This window comes from Sceloporus occidentalis, unplaced genomic scaffold, assembly GCF_023333645.1.
Source record: "Sceloporus occidentalis isolate IW3139 unplaced genomic scaffold, rSceOcc1.0.p SCAF_2, whole genome shotgun sequence".
In the NCBI taxonomy this organism is placed as follows: Eukaryota; Metazoa; Chordata; class Lepidosauria; order Squamata; family Phrynosomatidae; genus Sceloporus; species Sceloporus occidentalis.
In genome coordinates this window covers 13,680,935-13,698,997 of record NW_028316982.1, presented here as the reverse complement: position 1 = coordinate 13,698,997, position 18,063 = coordinate 13,680,935, and the positions used below count along the sequence as shown (strand labels likewise).

Genomic DNA, 18,063 nt, shown 5'->3' with positions numbered 1-18,063 from the left:
CTGTTCTGAGCACTGAACCATTTTAGACAGTTGAACTATTATTCTGAACTTTTCAGAATCATGCATCTGGAATAAATACAGTCAGTCCTCCATAGCCACAGATTCTTTATCCACGTATTCAACAACAACAACAATAATAATAATTTTATTTCCCGCTTCTCCCAAGGATTGAAGTGGGATTACATCATTAAAAATATAATACTAATACAGATACAAACTATAAAATAGTAATACTGAATTACAACATTCCTATTAGTTCCTTAAAATATCTAATCATCAAGAATCCTATAGTCATCATCAGGGTGGAGCATTTATCATGGTCATATATAGAATCAGGTGGGTACACCTGCTGGAAGAGATCCGTCTTAAGTGCCTTCTTAAAGGCATCTAAGGTGGTAATAAGACGGATCTCCTCCGGTAGACTGTTCCACAGTTTAGGGGCTGCGGCTGTAAATGCTCTATGGAAAGTTGTTATTAACCTGGTGTTATAGTGTTCCATTAAATTCTTCCTGGATTTCTGAGTGTGCGGGGCAGATTATGTAGGGAGAGGTGTTCCCACAAGTAACTCGGGCCCAAACCATGTAGGGTTTTAAAGGTGATAGCCAACACCTTGTACTGCGCCCAGAAGCTGATTGGCAGCCAGTGCTTGACTTTTTTTTTAATTTAATTTATAAATTCCATGAAGCAAACATTGATTTTGCCATTTTATATAAGGGACCATTTTAGTAACCATTATGTTTAATGGAAATTGAATGGATTTTGGTGTTGGGGGGGGGGGGGGGGGATGGGCTGGAACCAAACTCCAGCAGATACCAAAGGTCCACTGTAGCAGTTACCTAAAATTGATGCACACATGCTTGCCCATCTTTGCAGTCTTACTCATGTCACCGTGTTGCTGTGTGGTGTCTCTCCAACAAGGAGACATAGCAGAAAGGAGTACCTATTGCATACCTGCAGTGGTTGTCTTGTAGCAGAGGGAGAGTTCATACCCACACTCACAGGTTGATAACAATTTTGCTGTGTTTGCCTGGGTAAGAAGAGCACGGGGAAATGCCATAGCTCCTGAAGATGCACCTTTTTCTGTTGTTGGTGGATGGTGGTGGTGACAGGGATTAGGGTGAGGAAGGATGGGTGAAGAAGCCAAAGGATTTAGCTCATTGCAAGTTGATCTATTTTACCTGTAGACTTGAAGCAAATTAATTAATCATTTCCTGAAACTTTTAACATTAGTTTGCTTTAACAAATTTGTCACAGACTGTGTTTCATTTTTTAATGCCAAAAGCATAGTTAAAAACAATGCCAAAGCACAGTAACCAGTTATGAAAAACTTTGATCTCTTGAATTGAAAAGAAAGTTGTTAAAAGTGTATTTTTACAGCACTTACATTCAGTTCCATGTTTTCAGATCTGCGTCAGGATATGCTCACACTTCAAATAATTCGAATTATGGAAAGCATTTGGCAAAATCAAGGCCTTGATCTTAGGCAAGTATTCTTAAATTGTCCTGGTATGCTCCAGCTTCTGTCTTTTATTATGTCTGCCCGATTAGGAACCTGGTTGGATCAAGTTTGCAGCTAATTTTAATCTCTTAATAATAGTCAATGCTATTTACTCTATAAACATTTTGGATTTTCTTCTGTATCTTTCCAATGAGTTGCATTACAGTTTAGCTTTGCAATGTTTGTGCAATGAAGATGCAAGAGATGCCAAAACCAAAGTTCATTACAGTTTGATGTATGTTTGTCTGTCATACTCTTGAACAGAGATCCAAAGAGCTACTTTCAGCATACCCAAATGAATATTTGACTTTGAAGAATAGAACTCATACTACATAGCATTTCAAACTCTTTTCTGTTTCAGGAATAGCTTATTTGGCTTGCTCCAGAAACACAAGTTAAATGTGTGCCTTGGTCTTCTGGAACTACTTGTATAATTCTTTAAATCTAATTTCTGTTGGTTGTGTATCCAAATGACTTGATTATTTACTGGATTTCCAGGAGAAAAGCAAAACTTGATCATTACTCTTACTGAGGTTTCTGAGCCTGTTACTTCGGCATATTTTGCTTACTAGTCAACTTGATGTCTTAAAGCATACATTCTGTATTGACAAAAGAACTTTCTCACATTCTGTTTCTAGGATGTTGCCATATGGTTGTTTATCTATTGGTGATTGTGTGGGACTCATTGAAGTAGTGAGAAATTCACATACAATCATGCAGATCCAATGCAAAGGTGGCCTTAAAGGTGCACTGCAATTCAACAGTCATACTTTACACCAGTGGCTCAAAGACAAGAACAAGGGGGAAATGTAAGTCAAATTTTCTTTTCAAGTTCCTTCCCCTTCCGTATATACAAGTTTCTCCCCTGTATGAAAGCTAAGGATCTTACATTCTTCCTCTGTTAATATTCTTCCTATGTTAAGCCGTGATATTTTTATAGTTGTTCAGATGTTAATGGGCATAGTTCAGGCAAGAGCTGGTTAATTCCTAGATCAAAAAGTGGCCTAAAATGTTTTAAATAAAAATAAATATTTTATCTTCTTTGTAATATTGTAATGCTTAGAGAATTCAGCCATATTGTAACCATCTTCTTTGTTTATGGAGATCAAAAATCAATGAAGCATGTAATATTCCATTTTTGATAGACATGTTTATTCTCTGTTTTTGATAGGTATGATCCTGCTATTGATTTGTTTACACGCTCTTGCGCTGGCTATTGTGTAGCTACTTTCATTCTTGGAATTGGAGATCGTCACAATAGCAATATTATGGTGAAAGATGATGGGCAGGTAGAATATTTCCAATCTTTCTTTGTGTCTGTATTTGTGAAATTCAATAATTTTCCAGCTTTCTGTTTCGAGAAGCTCTTCACACATTTGTTTGCGGAAGAACCCCTGAGCATTTCCCCTAGAATCACTGTGCTTTGTGAAGAGGCATTTGTCTATGGTTAATATCCACACTAGAAGCAAGCAGGACATCACCACCACCACCCAGAAGATTTGAGAGTACACCCAGTATTCTTCTGTGGTTGTGGAAAATGTATAGTGATGGGCAAGCTGTCCTTATGGAACGCTTCCTCTCATTACTAATATATTTGTTGAGGGACCCTGAACAAGCTTTTGAGGAATCCCATGGATCCCTAGAACCGATGTCATGTTTGAATAATTAATTATGCTGTGTATTGACATGTTTGAAAAATCAGTGCAGACATTTAAGAGGCAATTTTCTCTTCTTCTGTCTTTTCCAATATAGTAATAGCCTAACAATGTCTTTTCTTCAAAGCTGTTTCATATTGATTTTGGACACTTCTTGGATCACAAAAAGAAGAAGTTCGGCTATAAACGGGAGCGTGTGCCATTTGTGTTAACACAAGATTTCTTGATAGTGATTAGTAAAGGAGCCCAAGAATGTACCAAAACTAGGGAATTTGAAAGGTGAGCTCTCCTGTAACTCAAATTTTAATTGTGATAAGCAAATTAATCAAAGAAAGTTCTTTACAGTGCGCCCGTGCCATACGTGGACTTGAGCGTACGCGCTCAAGCCGCGGGGCGGAAGGGGCGGCGTGTCCCATTCAATTGAATGGGCATGCGCGCCCGTTGCGCCCCGCGCACGCCCGCACCGCCACGCCGCCGCGCACGAGCCCCATTGTTTCCAATGGGGCTCGAGCATAGGCGGAATTTGCCTTACGCGGAGGGATCCGGAACGGATCCCCCGCGTAAGGCGAGGACGGACTGTAGTTATATTTTATTGCGATGAAATATCGGGGGCGTGGAGGAAATTTCAGATAGGGGGAAATCATACTTTGCTTTCACTAAGCTTTCTTCAGAAAAACCATATAAATGTACATACAGTGGGGCCTTATTATCTGTGGGCTTGCCATCCTCTGGTTTAAGCATCCATGGATAGCAAGCCTCATTGTCCCAACAATTGTGCACACACATGGCTGCACTACCATTTTTTGGTATCCACGGGGGGGGGGGGGGGGGGGGCGGCCCGGAACAGATCTTCCATGAATACCAAGGTACAAATGTAACAATGACCGTGTGGCTTATTCTTTTCAGTCATGCTTTATTTTATAGAAGTGAATAGCTATAAGACTCTCTTACTGTATTATATACACAAAACTTCTTAGAAACATGATGAAAATCCAAAGGGCCAAGGGAAGCTACTGTATGTGCACATGGGAAACTGTATTTCCCTACAGACAGACACCTTTTCCAAGAAGCTGTTCCATGAATGTCAATACTAGCCATTTCATGAACCACCCAGTCAAAAAGGAAAACATGCATTTACTCTCCTGTGCCCCAGCATAAAGTCCTTTTTGGACCCTAACCTACATTTAAAACATTACATATTGTTATTCAGGTGGTCCCTAGTCCTGAACATACAAAGCTTTGGACAATTTGCAGTATAACATTTGGGTCTTATTGCTGGAACATGATAAAGTGCATGCTTACTGCTTCCCTACCCTCATCAGATGGTTCTGGGAGGCCCATCTCTTATTTGTCACAGTTGTGAAGTAAAGTAGATGTTTGCATTGCTTTTTGTCCTTAGCACACAAAAACATATTCGGCTAACTAGTTATTGACACACAGGGAATAAAACATTTGTAACCCTATAATTCGTAAAAGTAAACTAATGTGCTTTTTTTAAAAAATGGGCTACTGATTGTAAGGATATTGGGTATACATAGATGGTAAATTCCAATTTGTAATTTGATAGGTTTTGTGTCTTGAATCCTCAGTAATTTATACTTTTATACTACCTGCATTTTTCAGAAAACATTAAGATAACATTGGCCTGTTACAGACTGCCAAAATAAAGCTGCTTCAGGTCTCTTTGGAGGTATGATGTTTAAATGATGCATGCATCCTAAGAATCCAGAAGCTGCACCAAAGCTGCAGTCCAGTGCTTAGGAATGGAATGTGGCTTTGGCGCGACCTCCGGACTCTTAGGACCCATGCATCATTTAAATAGCATACCTCCAAAGAGACCCGAAGTAGCTTTATTTTGGCAGTCTGTAACAGGCCATTGTGACCTTTTTAAATAAAAAGGGTTGGCGCCATCGTTTTTAGATTGTCATTTTTTGTTGTACTGATCCTCAGTCTTTTTTGTAAGTCTGATAGGATGGCTTGGGGAAATTTTTTTACTTTCTTTTCTACTTTTCAAGATTCCAGGAAATGTGCTACAAAGCTTATCTCGCAATCCGACAGCATGCCAATCTCTTCATAAACCTCTTCTCCATGATGCTGGGATCAGGGATGCCAGAACTACAGTCTTTTGATGACATTGCATATATTCGCAAAACTCTTGCTTTGGACAAAACTGAACAGGAAGCACTTGAGTATTTCATGAAACAGATGAATGATGCTCATCATGGTGGCTGGACAACAAAAATGGACTGGATCTTCCACACAATCAAACAACATGCCTTGAACTGAGACAAAAATAAAGACAATGGAAAACTGACAACCCATTTTGTGGATATTCCACTGCACTGCTGATTGTTTGGCAGTAAGGAATTCATTGTGTTGTAATTGCACAAACCAAGAACAGCATTTGAACTTGTAGAAGATTAAAAACTTAAAAGTTATAAACCAGGTTTTTGAACACTACAAATTGTGCATTTCAAAATATAACTTTCTTATGTGTACAGTCATATTATGCCTTAAGTCCACAAACTTTGAAGATTTGTTTATCTTGGTTTGTTTAATTAGATAATCTGTACTAGCATTAAAACCAGTCTTTCACATGTTCCATTTAGCCTGGTGAAAATTGGATAAATGTCAGTTGCAGAAGATTGAAACAAAGAAGGTTTAGCAATACAGTTTATTGCTCCTGAATGAGCTCTACTCAGCAAATTATAGGAGATGATGCCTTTTTAATGTCAGATATAATTGGTGGATTTAAGAATAGCAATCTTTCTCAGTTTTTGACTGACCATCTAGTCCTTAGGAATAGATTTTAAGATTCTGCTGGACAGTATTAAAAGGATTTTAAAAGTACCTCCCTTTCACCTCAAACATCTGGCTAATGGGGAGGATTGGGTTTAGTGCAACACTTTGCATTTTATTTTATTTTTTAACCTGAACCTCAAAACATTTTTCATGCATGTTTTCCAGAGCCTAAAAAGAGGTGAGTTGTTAGAATTAAAGATTATTTTTATAAAGGTTATTTATATAACAGAAACTATTAATATATAATATTTCTTTACATTGATTTGTCCATTTTTCTGTCATTTTAATGCTACAGACCACTTCTCTGTCTAACAACCTGATTACATAAGCCACTTAAGTTGATGCATTGACCTGTAGGATCAGGTATTATATTCCCTGTGCTGGTCCAGGGTGTGATGTCCATGTGTGTTGAGACTTGACTCTAGAGCCATTGTAGGTTCAGCTGTCCCACAGACCCTGAATGGCATAGTTTCCTTACATCAAGGTATTTGTTCAGCACTGACAGAAGCAGATTTGGGGCCTTTTAAATGGCATTGGACAGAACTATGTAGGCATGCCCACTTCGCATGTTTAAGATGCTGCTTGAATACAGTAGCACAAATATGTGCTCCTGCAATTGCCCTATAGGAGCAAGCCACTGCCTGCTGTCCCAGTTCACTTGCCCAGAAGGGTGTTCTACTGAATTCAGTGAGACTTGCTTCCAAATAAATGTGTTTTGCAATCCATGTATCCAGTTCTGTTGATTAAAGCAACCTTGTCCAACCTTGAGCCCTTCAGAAGTATTCACCTACAATTTGCTTCCCTCTCAGTCAGCATCACTAATGGTTGGGGAAGGATGGTTTCTAACAGTGGTCCCCAACCTGTGCCCCTTAAGAGATTATGGACTTCAGCTCCCAGAAGCCTCAGCCGTGTTGGCCCATAGTCTGGGATTCTGGATGCCGAAGTCTAAAATCCCTTAAAGAGCACAGTTTTCGGACCACTGGTTTATAATAAAATGTCTCAAACTCTGATAGTGATTTTAAGTCAAGCATCAATCATTTGATGAAATTCAGGAAATTAAAGAAAGGAAAAATGGATTTGGGAATAGATCAGTGGAAATCAAAGCAGATCAAAGACTTCAGGCTTGATGCACAGTATACTAAGGAAGAACTCCTGGAAGATGTTGGCATTTTGCAAAAGGCAGGAAACTCTTGGATTGGTTTTCAGTACTGTTGATTAACACAATCAGAAGAGAGACTCACACGAATTGGGAATTAAAAAGAGGAGAAGCAGGGGCTTTGTTTCCTGACCTGGTGGCAGCACAAACTGAAGCGGCTTGTTGAAAGAGCTTCACTTCTGCTGATAGTTGCTTGCATTGCTATAGGAAAATCGGGCTGTGGAAATTCAAGAAAGAATATAACTAGTACTTCCATTGCCAGTATTAGATCTGGTAGTGTGAGGCTCTTTGGATCTTTGTCCAAACACACTCTGGCTACATTTTTTAAAATGATATTCTGGGTTATTTACTAATTCCTAATTTTGCAGCCCACAGCCCTTTTCCTTGGACTGTTAGAAAGCGATACCTTAATCATGATTATTGAGAAATAAAGTATCTTTTCAGCCAGATCATTAAATAGTCCTTGTATTGCAAAATACATGGTAATTTCTAGCATGCAGAGCTAACCAACCAATATTTTATAATTGGGGTAGGTATTCATGTGTGTACATATCTATATGTATATTTCTGTATAACAATATGAAACTGATAAAATTGGCGTAAACTAGCAGACCTGCTGGTTCAACTTGTTCCAAATATATAACACCAAATATTTTGAACCCTGCATACACAAGGTGCCATTTTTTTCCACATTAATGTTGTTGTCTCACTTGACTCATAGAATCTGAAAATGCTTTAGAGATCTGGATAATTGAATACACTTGCCTTTTCTTCTGTCCCTCAAATCTAGGTATGACTCAGAGTGCAATACCAGTTGGAATATAATGTGCTGATGTTAGTGTTAGAATATAAACATTACAAATAAATTTGTATAGACTGTGAATGGGTGAAAGGCTATATTTCTTGAGAAAACTAAACTTTTGAGTGTGAAATCTTAGAGCAAGTTTGAATTGCTTTCTGTAGATACAGAATTGTCTATTCTGTAGGTAACATGACTGAATGATGAGTTGACACTGATCTTGAATACTGATCTAGGAGTAGATTATGTTGTCAGGGTTTGTAGAAGCTTGAGGCAAATGGGGAAAAATTGTGAAGCAGTCTGACCGTGTTCAGATCCATGTCCTGAAGTCCAAACATATATGTGCTCAAACCACCAAGGTTAAGCTCACATCTTGGGTTTGATGTTTTCCAAAAAGCATCTTCCCATGTCACATGGAAAACCATGTTTGAATCTGAGTGGTCTTTCAAAAACCATTTGTAATAGGGCATGTTAACAGTTTTGGTGAAGAAGGTGTTGATCAGATGTTGCATTGGGGATATCTAAAGTTGCTCTCTGGACCACAGACGGTTTCTTGGGTTTATTTTTTAAAATTCATATTTGCATACTTACTGTCAGATTATAGCAAGGTTTTGTAGCTTTTTTTTGGATTCTGTTCACTAATAACAAGATTTTTCCAAAGTATCTTTTTATAAGAACCATGGTACCTTTATATTATTTTATAAAAACATGAAATTGCTTTATACTAACAGAGTATTAGTCTGTCTACCTTAGTACTGTCTACACTGACTAGTAGTCCTCCAAGTCATATCTGGAGGAGATGGCAGAGACTGAAGCAGGGGCTTCTGTATGCAAACTGTATGTTTCACTATGGAACTACAACCCTTCTTGATCACAAGCCATCTTGAATTAATAATACAGCAGTTCTAATCTGTTTCATTGTAAGGATGAGCAATATCTTCAGTTACAAAATTTTACTTACTACTGTTCTAGTTCTCTACATTCACTTAAAAGATTAGTGAAAGACCTTGTATCATCACATAAACTATGGCTTTCTTTCTGAAAAGTATTCATTACATTTCTAAAGAGGAAGGAGATTATGCTTTTCTTGGCTGTGTATGAATATCAACTGGAAAAATATACAGTGTCTGCTGAAGATTCAAAACCACTGCAAGGCTTGTCAGAAAATAACAATTCAGTTCTTAGATCTGTGTTGCTAACAAACATAAGTCCGTAAGAAAGGTATATGGTATACATCTTACAAAAGACCCCACATCTTTTGGGAATGCTTTAACTGTATATTCCTAAATGGCAGCAAGTTGAATTAGATAATCCTTGCACTCCCTTTCTGCTCTATAACAAAGCGAAGAGTCTCCTACAAAAACTTAATATTCTATTTATACTTCTCTGGTGATTCCCAGGTACTATGGACCAATAAAATGTTACAGAAGTTGAAGATCAACAATATAAGAAATACAAAGTCAAACAGGTTTTTCCCTTTAAATCTCATGGCCTAAATTCACATCTTTTCCCCATTATTTCAATGGGTCTACTCCAGATGACATTTAAGATTGAATTTAGGGCCAAAGCACACTGCAGAAATAACCCATTTTCAGACTACTTTAACTGCCCTGGCTCAGTGCTAGGGAATTTTGGAAACTAGTTGTTGTGGCACCCAAGCTCTAACAGAGAAGGCTCAATGCCTTATAGAATTCCCTAGCAGTGAGCCAGGGCAGTTAAAGTGGTCTCAAGCTGGATAATTTCTGCAGTCTGTTTTCGCCCATAGCCCCTTTTCAGACAGTAGCTTCTCTGGAGGGTTACTTTGAGAAATGCAGATTGTTACCTAACAGTAATCTTTGTGAAGTCAAAGGCTTTCATGGCCGGCATCCATAGTTTTTTGTCGGTTTTGGGGGCTATGTGGCCATGTTCTAGAAGAGTTTCTTCCTGACATTTCACCAGCATCTGTGGCTGGCATCTTCAGAGAAGGGTTTCCTCTTTCCTGTTGAAATTGTCCAGGGGTTTGTGGGTTTCAATGGCTTCCCTGTGCATCCTGATAAGGTAGTGGCTGGCATGGCCCAGAATTTCAAACAGTATTTTATGCCTAGGTTTGTGGCATGTTCTGCTACTGCTGAAACCCTTAAAGTAAACAAGTTTGGCTACCAGTCCTGAAAAATAGCAAGATAAAGACTCAACAAATGCAAATGAGAACTCTCCCAGGGTCAGGGGGTTCCCAGCAGACAATGAGCACTAATCAAGCAGACACTCATCCTCTTTTGCAGACCCTCCCACCCTGGGAGCAACAGAACAATACACATGCAAATCACTCCTGCCTTCCCAGGTCACACAACATATATACCCAACTCCTTTCCAGGCAAGCATTCTCTGAAGATGCCAGCCACAGATGCTGGCGAAATGTCAGGAAGAAACTCTTCTAGTAATCTTTGCCATACCTTGACTCTGCAGGCTCTTTTCCCCCCGATATTGTACCTGCTGTCCACCAAGTGGGGTGACTTGCTCACCAAACGAAGCACTTTGGCTACACCTCTTCTCTGGATTGACAATTTAGATGGTTGGGCCTCACTTTACTATTATTATTAGATAATAATTTTTCACTCTTAACATTTTTGAATATATTACATTTGTGCTCCGAATATGGATGGTGATAAGAAAAATAAAAGCATTTTGTTGTTGACTGTCCTCAAGTCAATCCTGACACATGGTGACCCCATGAATGAGATATCACCAAGCCTGTCTATATTCCACTGCGCTGCTCAGGTCCTTCAGACTTAGGCCTGTGACCTCCCTAATAGAGTCCAGCCATCTGGTGTGCAGTCTTCCTCTCTTTCTCCTACCTTCTACCTTTCCTAGCATTATTGTCTTTTCTAATAAGTCATGCCTTCTCTTGATGTGGTCAAAGTATGACAGCCTCAGTTTCATCATCTTAGCTTCCAGGAAGACTTCAAGCTTGTTCTGTTGAAGGGCCCATTTGTTTGTCTCTTTGGTATCACATATTTTACATTTTCTATCCAAATCTCCACGCAAATAAATCTTCCATTTTTATCCTTGTTTAACAGTTTTGCTTCATATTTTTTATTTACAAAGATTGCGACCCCTCTTTTTCTTTTGTTTACTGTTGCACAAAATAAGGATCCCAGTTTATTATTTCTCAGGTATTTTACATCTCCATCCCTTGTCTTGGTTTCTTGCAAGCAGAGCACATCAAAATTATTTTTCTCTAAATAATGCATTACATGCTTTCTTTTTCTTTCTTGGCTTATCCCTTTTACATTCCATGAAATAATTTTAAATCCCATTTTCCTTTTCTAATTTCCTTAAGTGTCTTTATTTCTTACAGACCTCTCAACAAACTACTCTCAACAGGCTATTCAACCCCTCCTGGGGTCACTCCTTTGTTCCCCTGATTATCAGTAATTATCACCTTCGCTTCTTGTTTATCCTTCTCTCCCTGACCTTTCTTTTGAGTCTTTTCTTCTCTTTGTCTGGGGGTACCTTCCTCTTCCTTTTTATCCCTTTCTTTCTTTGCTTGTTCTTGTTCCCTGTTTTTCCTGTTTAGCTTTTCATAGAAAGTTTTTGCTTGCTCTACTGTTATTATTTTATATCTCTTTTGATTGTAATTAAATATTACTCCATCAATCTTATCTCATCTGTAAAATATTCCATTTTTCTGTAACAATGCCATCAAAAACTTGTATTCCTGCCTTTTCCTGATTATTTGCAATGGTAAATCCTTATAGATCTCAATAATCCTATCTTCCACAATAAGCTTTTTTTCATAATTTCTTTGCAGAATTAATTCTCTCATCCGTGAACTCGTAAAACAAACAGGAATATCTCTATCCATTTTTTCTCTCTTGCTATCCTTGAGCTGACTCTAAAAATTTTATCAACTTGAGCTTCCATTAAATCATCCTCAATGTCAATATAATTTGCCAATATTGGTACAGTGCGCCTGCGCCATACGCGGCCTTGAGCATATGCGCTGAAGCCGCGGCGCACGCGCGGGGCGGAAGAGGTGGCGCATCCCATTCAATTGAAAGGGCGCGTGCGCCCGTGCCACTGCACACGAGCCCCATTGTTTCCAATGGGGCTCAAGCATAGGCAGAATTTGCCTTACGCGGAGGGATCCGGAACGGATCCCCCGTGTAAGGCGAGGACGGACTGTATAATTTTTTCATATAGGTTCTCATCTTTTTCTTCTTTAAGGCCTCGGACCTTAATAGCGTTTTCCCTATATCTTACCTCCTGTAGAAGGGTACTTTGCTGTTCTCTTTGCTGAACTCTCTCTAACTCTTCTGTTTTCTTTTCTAGGTTTTCAGTCCTTTCTAGTACCTCCTCTATCTCCACTTTGATTCCTGAAAATTCTTTTGTTAAATTATCAATTTTTTCCCCTAATCCATCTAATTCTTTCTGCAAGTCTTCCCTTATCTCATTCCTCGTATCTTTCAGTTCATCCCTTATCTCTTTCTTAAAAGATTTCTTAAATTCCCTCAACTCTTGCAATATCAAGGCAGAAATATCTGCTTGCCCCATTGATCCTCTTCTCGCTGCCATACTTCTGGTTTGCATTCACCTGCAAATTGTCTAGGTTTTTCCTATCTTTCCCTTTCTCTTTTACTTCACTTTATACAATTACAGGATTTAGCAGTTACAATGTTTCAGAAGTTCCGTTCCCAACAATTTCCAAATATACAAACTTCAAGTTATACAATTTCCAAATATACAAACTTCAAGTTATACAGTTACAAGATTCAGCAGTTACAGTGTTTCAATAGTTCCGTTCCCAGTAAATCTCAGTTATGCAAACCAGATCCTTCTCAAATATATTCTTTAGTAATCAGTCCTCAGAATTGGATTCCTTCTAATATATCTCGTGTCAATTTTCCTCTTCCTCAGTATCTGTCCACAAATTTTATGTCCAGGTGTTGTCTTTAACTTTATTTTAACTTTGTTTTAATTTAGTTCATTCCAATAGTAAAATCTCCTCCTTTGTTCTATTCTTGTTTCCTTTCTTATATTTCTTTAAGCCTTTAGTTTCACAGTCCTTTCAATTCACCAGCTGTCCACAGTGTATCAGCTTGTAATAGATTACAGCTGCTCTTAATTAGTTTAGTCCCATCCTTTGTGATCGTTAACCTTCCAGTGTCCTCAGTATTTTATCAAATATCCAAATTTTGCCAAGTCTATGAAATATATTTTCATTCCTTCAAACTCAGGCTGCCAGCTTAAATACTTTCTAAACCAATTCAGGTCTAATTAACACTACAGCCATTCAACAAACATGCCAACACATTCAGCTCTTCTTCCTCTTCAATTTCCAAAACAAAGGCAACACAGATCAAAGTCTGTTAAGTATCCACAAACAAGTCTTTTGAGACTTCTTCTTTACAGCTTAGAGTGTCAGCAGTTTCAAAGTATCTTATATGGAGAGCCTTGAATATTTAACTCTTGACATTCCCCAAAACTCCTCTCGAGTATCCTTTGGTGTTTCTATTGTTAAGTAAATATAAACCCTTTGGCTTTTTTACCCTTCAAGGTTATCTATTGTTGTACTCTCGCTGAATTGGGGATATTGCTGAGAACTTAGGCGGGTTACGGACCGCCTATTTGGGGCGGGCTGTACCCGCCCCTTTCCCCGGTGTATCGGGGCCTCAGCAGTCAGAACGGCAGCCGCTGAGGCCCCGATCTGCCGCTTTTCAGGCTGCGGGGAAGCGGCAAAACGCCGCTTCCCTGCAGCCTGAAAAGGGGTTTCCTTGGGGCTTCAAGCCCCAAGGACACCCCGCAGCGGTGGGGAGGGGGAGAAAGGGGCCACTTGGCCCCTTTGTCCCTTGCTTCGCTGGGCGCAGCCGTCTGAAAGCTGCGCCCAGCGAAGCAAAGCAGCGCCGCAAACCAGGAAGGAGCTCCGAAATGGAGCTCCTTCCTGGTTCGCGCTAAGGGCGCCCTAGGCGTCCTGGCGCGGAGCGAGGACGTCACGTCCACGCCGCCCCGTATAGAGGCGGCACGGCCGTGACGTCCTCATGGCGGCGGCCGTCTGGAACGGCCACCATCATTTTTTACGTGCAGAGCGCGTATTAGGGTTAGGGAGGTGCGGAAATACCGCACCTCCCTAACCCTAGTACGCGCTCTGCGCGTACTTTCATGGCGGTGTGTAACCCACCATAGTCTGTAACTCAGCAAACAAAAAAAGCTGCTTTCATCTTCTCAAAAACCAAAGTAAAGTTTGCCGAGTCAGCCAGTGCCTTTCGGCAACAACTACTGTACCAGATGCCCTTTGACTCCCGTTCCTCCTCCTTCGGATTTTCCTCTTGGGGATCCACCTCTGTCAGGAGGGACGTGGGGTCTCTAACGGGCCCTTGTACCCCAAATCTCCCCAGTTGGGGGTATCCTTTTGTTAATAGGATTACAGCAGTTGAGAGTTTGTGATGCAGAACTTCGTCTCACACCCCCGAGCACCTCCTCGGCGAAACCGGAAGTTTTTTTTCTTTTAAATGGCATTGGGCAGAACTATGTAGGCATGCCCACTTCGCATGTTTAAGATGCTGCTTGAATACAGTAGCACAAATATGTGCTCCTGCAATTGCCCTCTTTCTCCTACCTTCTACCTTCCCTAGCATTATTGTCTTTTCTAATAAGTCATGCCTTCTCTTGATGTGGCCAAAGTATGACAGCCTCAGTTTCATCATCTTAGCTTCCAGGAAGACTTCAAGCTTGTTCTGTTGAAGGACCCATTTGTTTGTCTCTTTGGCTGTCCACCATATCTTCAGCATTCTTCTCCAGCAACACATCTCAAATGAGTTGATTTTTATCCTATCTGCTTTTGTCACTGCCTAGTTCTCACATTCATACATAGTGATGGGGAATATAGTGGCTTGGACAATTCTAACTTTAGTATATCTTTGCACCATAGGGTCTTACTTAATTCTTTCATAGCTGCCCATCCCATACCTAGCCGTCTTGATTTTTTTACTACAATCTCCATTCTGGTCAATATTTGATCCAAGGTATGGGAAATCTTTAACAATTTTGATTTCTTTGTTATCTAGGTTGAATTTATGTAAATCCTCCTTGATCATTTTGTTTTCTTTATGTTCAACAGTATGCCTGCCTTTGCACTTTCTTCTTTAACTTACCTTTATAATTGTTCTAAGTCTGTAAAGTTTTCTGCTAGTATTATGGCATCATCTGCATATCTTAGGTTGTTAGTGTTCCTTTTTCCTTTCTTCACTCCTCCTCCTTCTAAACCTGCTCTTCTTATGATAGTCTTATGATATTTTTTGCATGTGAGTTAAACAAATATTGAAAGAATGCAACCTTGCGTGAGCCCTTTGCCAACGAGAAAAAGGGCAAAAACCCAGGTACTGTACGGTAATGAATAAAACTTAGATGCATGTGTATGACTTGAGACAGGATTGCCCTTTCAGTTTGTACTTTGTTATTTTAATGTAAAGTTGTTTTAAGAGTGTTCAGTAAATGCTTGCTAATATTCTTTCTTTCATATTACTACATGTATGTTCAATGTTTGAACTCTGTGTATTTTTCTCCTTTACAGGCTGCAGACCAGGGCTGGACCCCCTCATAGGGAAAAAAACATACAAGAAAAACACTTGTAATGTATTATTTGGTGTCTAAAATCTTTTTTTTTAAAGGACTAAAAGAAATTATTATTGGATGGGATTGTATTGCTTTTAAAGTCTTCAGAATTCCAGTTTTAGATTTAAAATCAAAAGATAAAGAATCACACCTTGAAAAATGTTTAATGTGTCAAAATTATTTGTTTGCTTTCTGCATGAATGTAATGGTTAGCACTCTGGATTCTGAATCCAGTGATTCGAGTAGCCCTCCCTTCATCCACCATCTTGAGGGGGAGAGAGGCAGGCTAGCTCCAACAGGCTGCCTGGAAGAAGACAAGTCCTCCCATCCACCATCTTGAGGGAGAAAGAGGTTTTGGTGTTAGATTATAACAATTCTCTTCACACTGTATGTATATCATTATAGACAAAAGAGGGTTGAGTAAGAAAGTGACGGGTGCTAATGTTAAATACTGAGCATAGCAAGATGTGTTATAGACTTGATACAATATGTCTGTGTTACCATGTTTTAAAATGTAAACTGTTTAACCCCGTTTGCTGTGCTGCTCAAATACCAGGTGAAGGTTAGTCTGTGCATATGTTAATCAACCACTGTAAATAATTGTTAACAGTACCATATTGCGTCACATCATGTTATGGATCTAAAAAAATACTTTGCTGTTTTGAACATCTTGAGAGTATCAATGGATATTTTTTAAGAAGTAAACTTTTATATGGCTGGTACATTTTGGCCAAAAAAAATTTTTTAATCAGTTCACCTTGTGAAGTTGCCTTTATAAACTGAGCCAAATATTTGGTCCCTCTACCCCAATAGTATCCACTTTGGCAGGAGCTCTCCAAGGGTTTAGACCAGGGATGGGAAACTGACGGGGGCCAGGGGACTGAATTGACTCACCAGTGGACACTGGAGAACCACCCCTGTAAAAGAAAATAAATGCAATCTTCTTGTTTTGCTCCCAGATGTCTTCTCACCCATTATAGGGCTAAGAGAGGCCTTTTTTCCAACAGTGACTCAGAAGTTACCTCCTGTTGCAAAAAAAAGGACTTCTCCTAGGCCTAAAATCATCTGCAGGTGGCAAAAAAAAAAAAATGCAGGGTCAATTGGGACAAAAATAAATAAATAGCAGGTTGCACTTTTTCCAACCCTGATTTAGACAGAGGCCCTTTTAGATGGATAAGTGTTGTATTGACTCTCAGATGTTCTACATGTAAGCCATGTGCTCTGTCACTGAGCCACAGACTTGCCCAAAGAGATGGGATATGGAGGATATATGCCTCATATTCAGACGTGATCATATGTTACAGGAAATGGCACAAAATTGGACAGAATAGAAGAGCACAAACACTTTCTACAGCCTTCATTTTAAATGGGTATATGCCTATGAAACTGAGGGCACATCTACAACCCATAAACTAAAACCAGAATTCTTAAAAACTGAAACATAAAAAGCTATGCATGAAAATAGCCTTCTAATTCTGTTGTAACAAATTTTATACTATTTTATAATAGATTTGTTTTGGGAATGTCAGCTGTTGGCTGTGGATGTTGGCCTAATTATTCTGTGACACCACATGTATTTTAATATTTCTCACGATTGCGAATCTGGTGTGCAAAAGTGTGGTGTATACCTTAGGCATGTTATTGTGTGGCTCTTCCATTACCAAGAATGAATTCTGTGAGATACACTCAACCTTGTATCCCCACTCTTTTTTCTTTTTGAGGGGGGGTTAGATCTCAAGGTAATTCTGCTAAGCAGAATCTCCTGCTGCTACCTTCACTGTTAAAATCATTAGCTTTTCCCTTCCTGTTGCTTGTTAGCAATGGAAGGGGTGAAAGATGTTCTGCTAGATAGTCTTGCAAGAATCTTGGGTCACACTCTTTCTGAGACAGGATCCCAGCCCAAATTGTGGCAACTGCAGCATTGGTCAAGGGATGCATGGGAACTAATGCATGCTCCCCCAGTGCCACAAAGGTGGCCATCCTTCAATTAGAACAAGTTTGAGTTTCAATCCCTTGTTCCATGAACTTCAAGGAATGGATGATCTATTGGAGACCAGTATTAGACTGAGTTGTACCACTTACTGTATATACACTACTCAATTATAAGTCAGTCTCATGTATAAGTCGATGACAGGTTTGGGGGCCCCCAATTATGGATTTTGATATGGCCTGTGGATAAGTCCAGGGTAAAATTTAGGGCCATGTACCAAAGAATGTAAAAAATGAAGCAAAGAAAAATGATGCCAAAGAATGCCGCCCCAGGCACTCAAAAAGGTCAGAAGCAGATTTGCAGCAAGAGTAGAAGAGGATGGTGCTTTTTTAAGGTTCTCCCAGGGTGGGCTACACTTTCGCTTTTCACCACGCTGTATAGAAAAGGGGATTGTTTCTATTCCAAAGTACAAGTACTGAAAGGTATAGTATTTATATTGTCCCATGGACAGGTCGACCCAGGGTTTTGGGGTTGATTTTTTGACTAAAATTACTAAATCAAATTTCATGTATGAATATATACAGTATGTAACTTATATATATCCAGGCAAATAGCAACATCGAGGAGACAATTTTC

The 18,063-nt window shown here is 39.4% G+C and overlaps 1 protein-coding gene across 2 annotated transcripts in view; it reads left to right on the top strand.

The window, feature by feature from the left end:
- PIK3CA (phosphatidylinositol-4,5-bisphosphate 3-kinase catalytic subunit alpha) overlaps positions 1 to 16,119 on the top strand; it is a 66,361-nt gene extending 50,242 nt beyond the window's left edge. The window contains exons 18-23 of one of the 2 annotated variants that reach the window (XR_016279958.1): positions 1,405 to 1,483; positions 2,137 to 2,307; positions 2,670 to 2,787; positions 3,281 to 3,432; positions 5,169 to 6,133; positions 15,457 to 16,119. Coding sequence is in view for 1 of the 2 variants with exons in the window: in XM_089508800.1 (XP_089364926.1) it covers positions 1,405 to 1,483; positions 2,137 to 2,307; positions 2,670 to 2,787; positions 3,281 to 3,432; positions 5,169 to 5,439 (791 nt within the window). In the remaining variant the exon portion in view is untranslated. Of the gene's footprint in view, positions 1 to 1,404; positions 1,484 to 2,136; positions 2,308 to 2,669; positions 2,788 to 3,280; positions 3,433 to 5,168; positions 7,995 to 15,456 lie in introns of those variants that run through there. The other variant, XM_089508800.1, reaches the window with a different exon arrangement.
- The last annotated feature ends 1,944 nt before the right edge of the window (positions 16,120 to 18,063 follow it).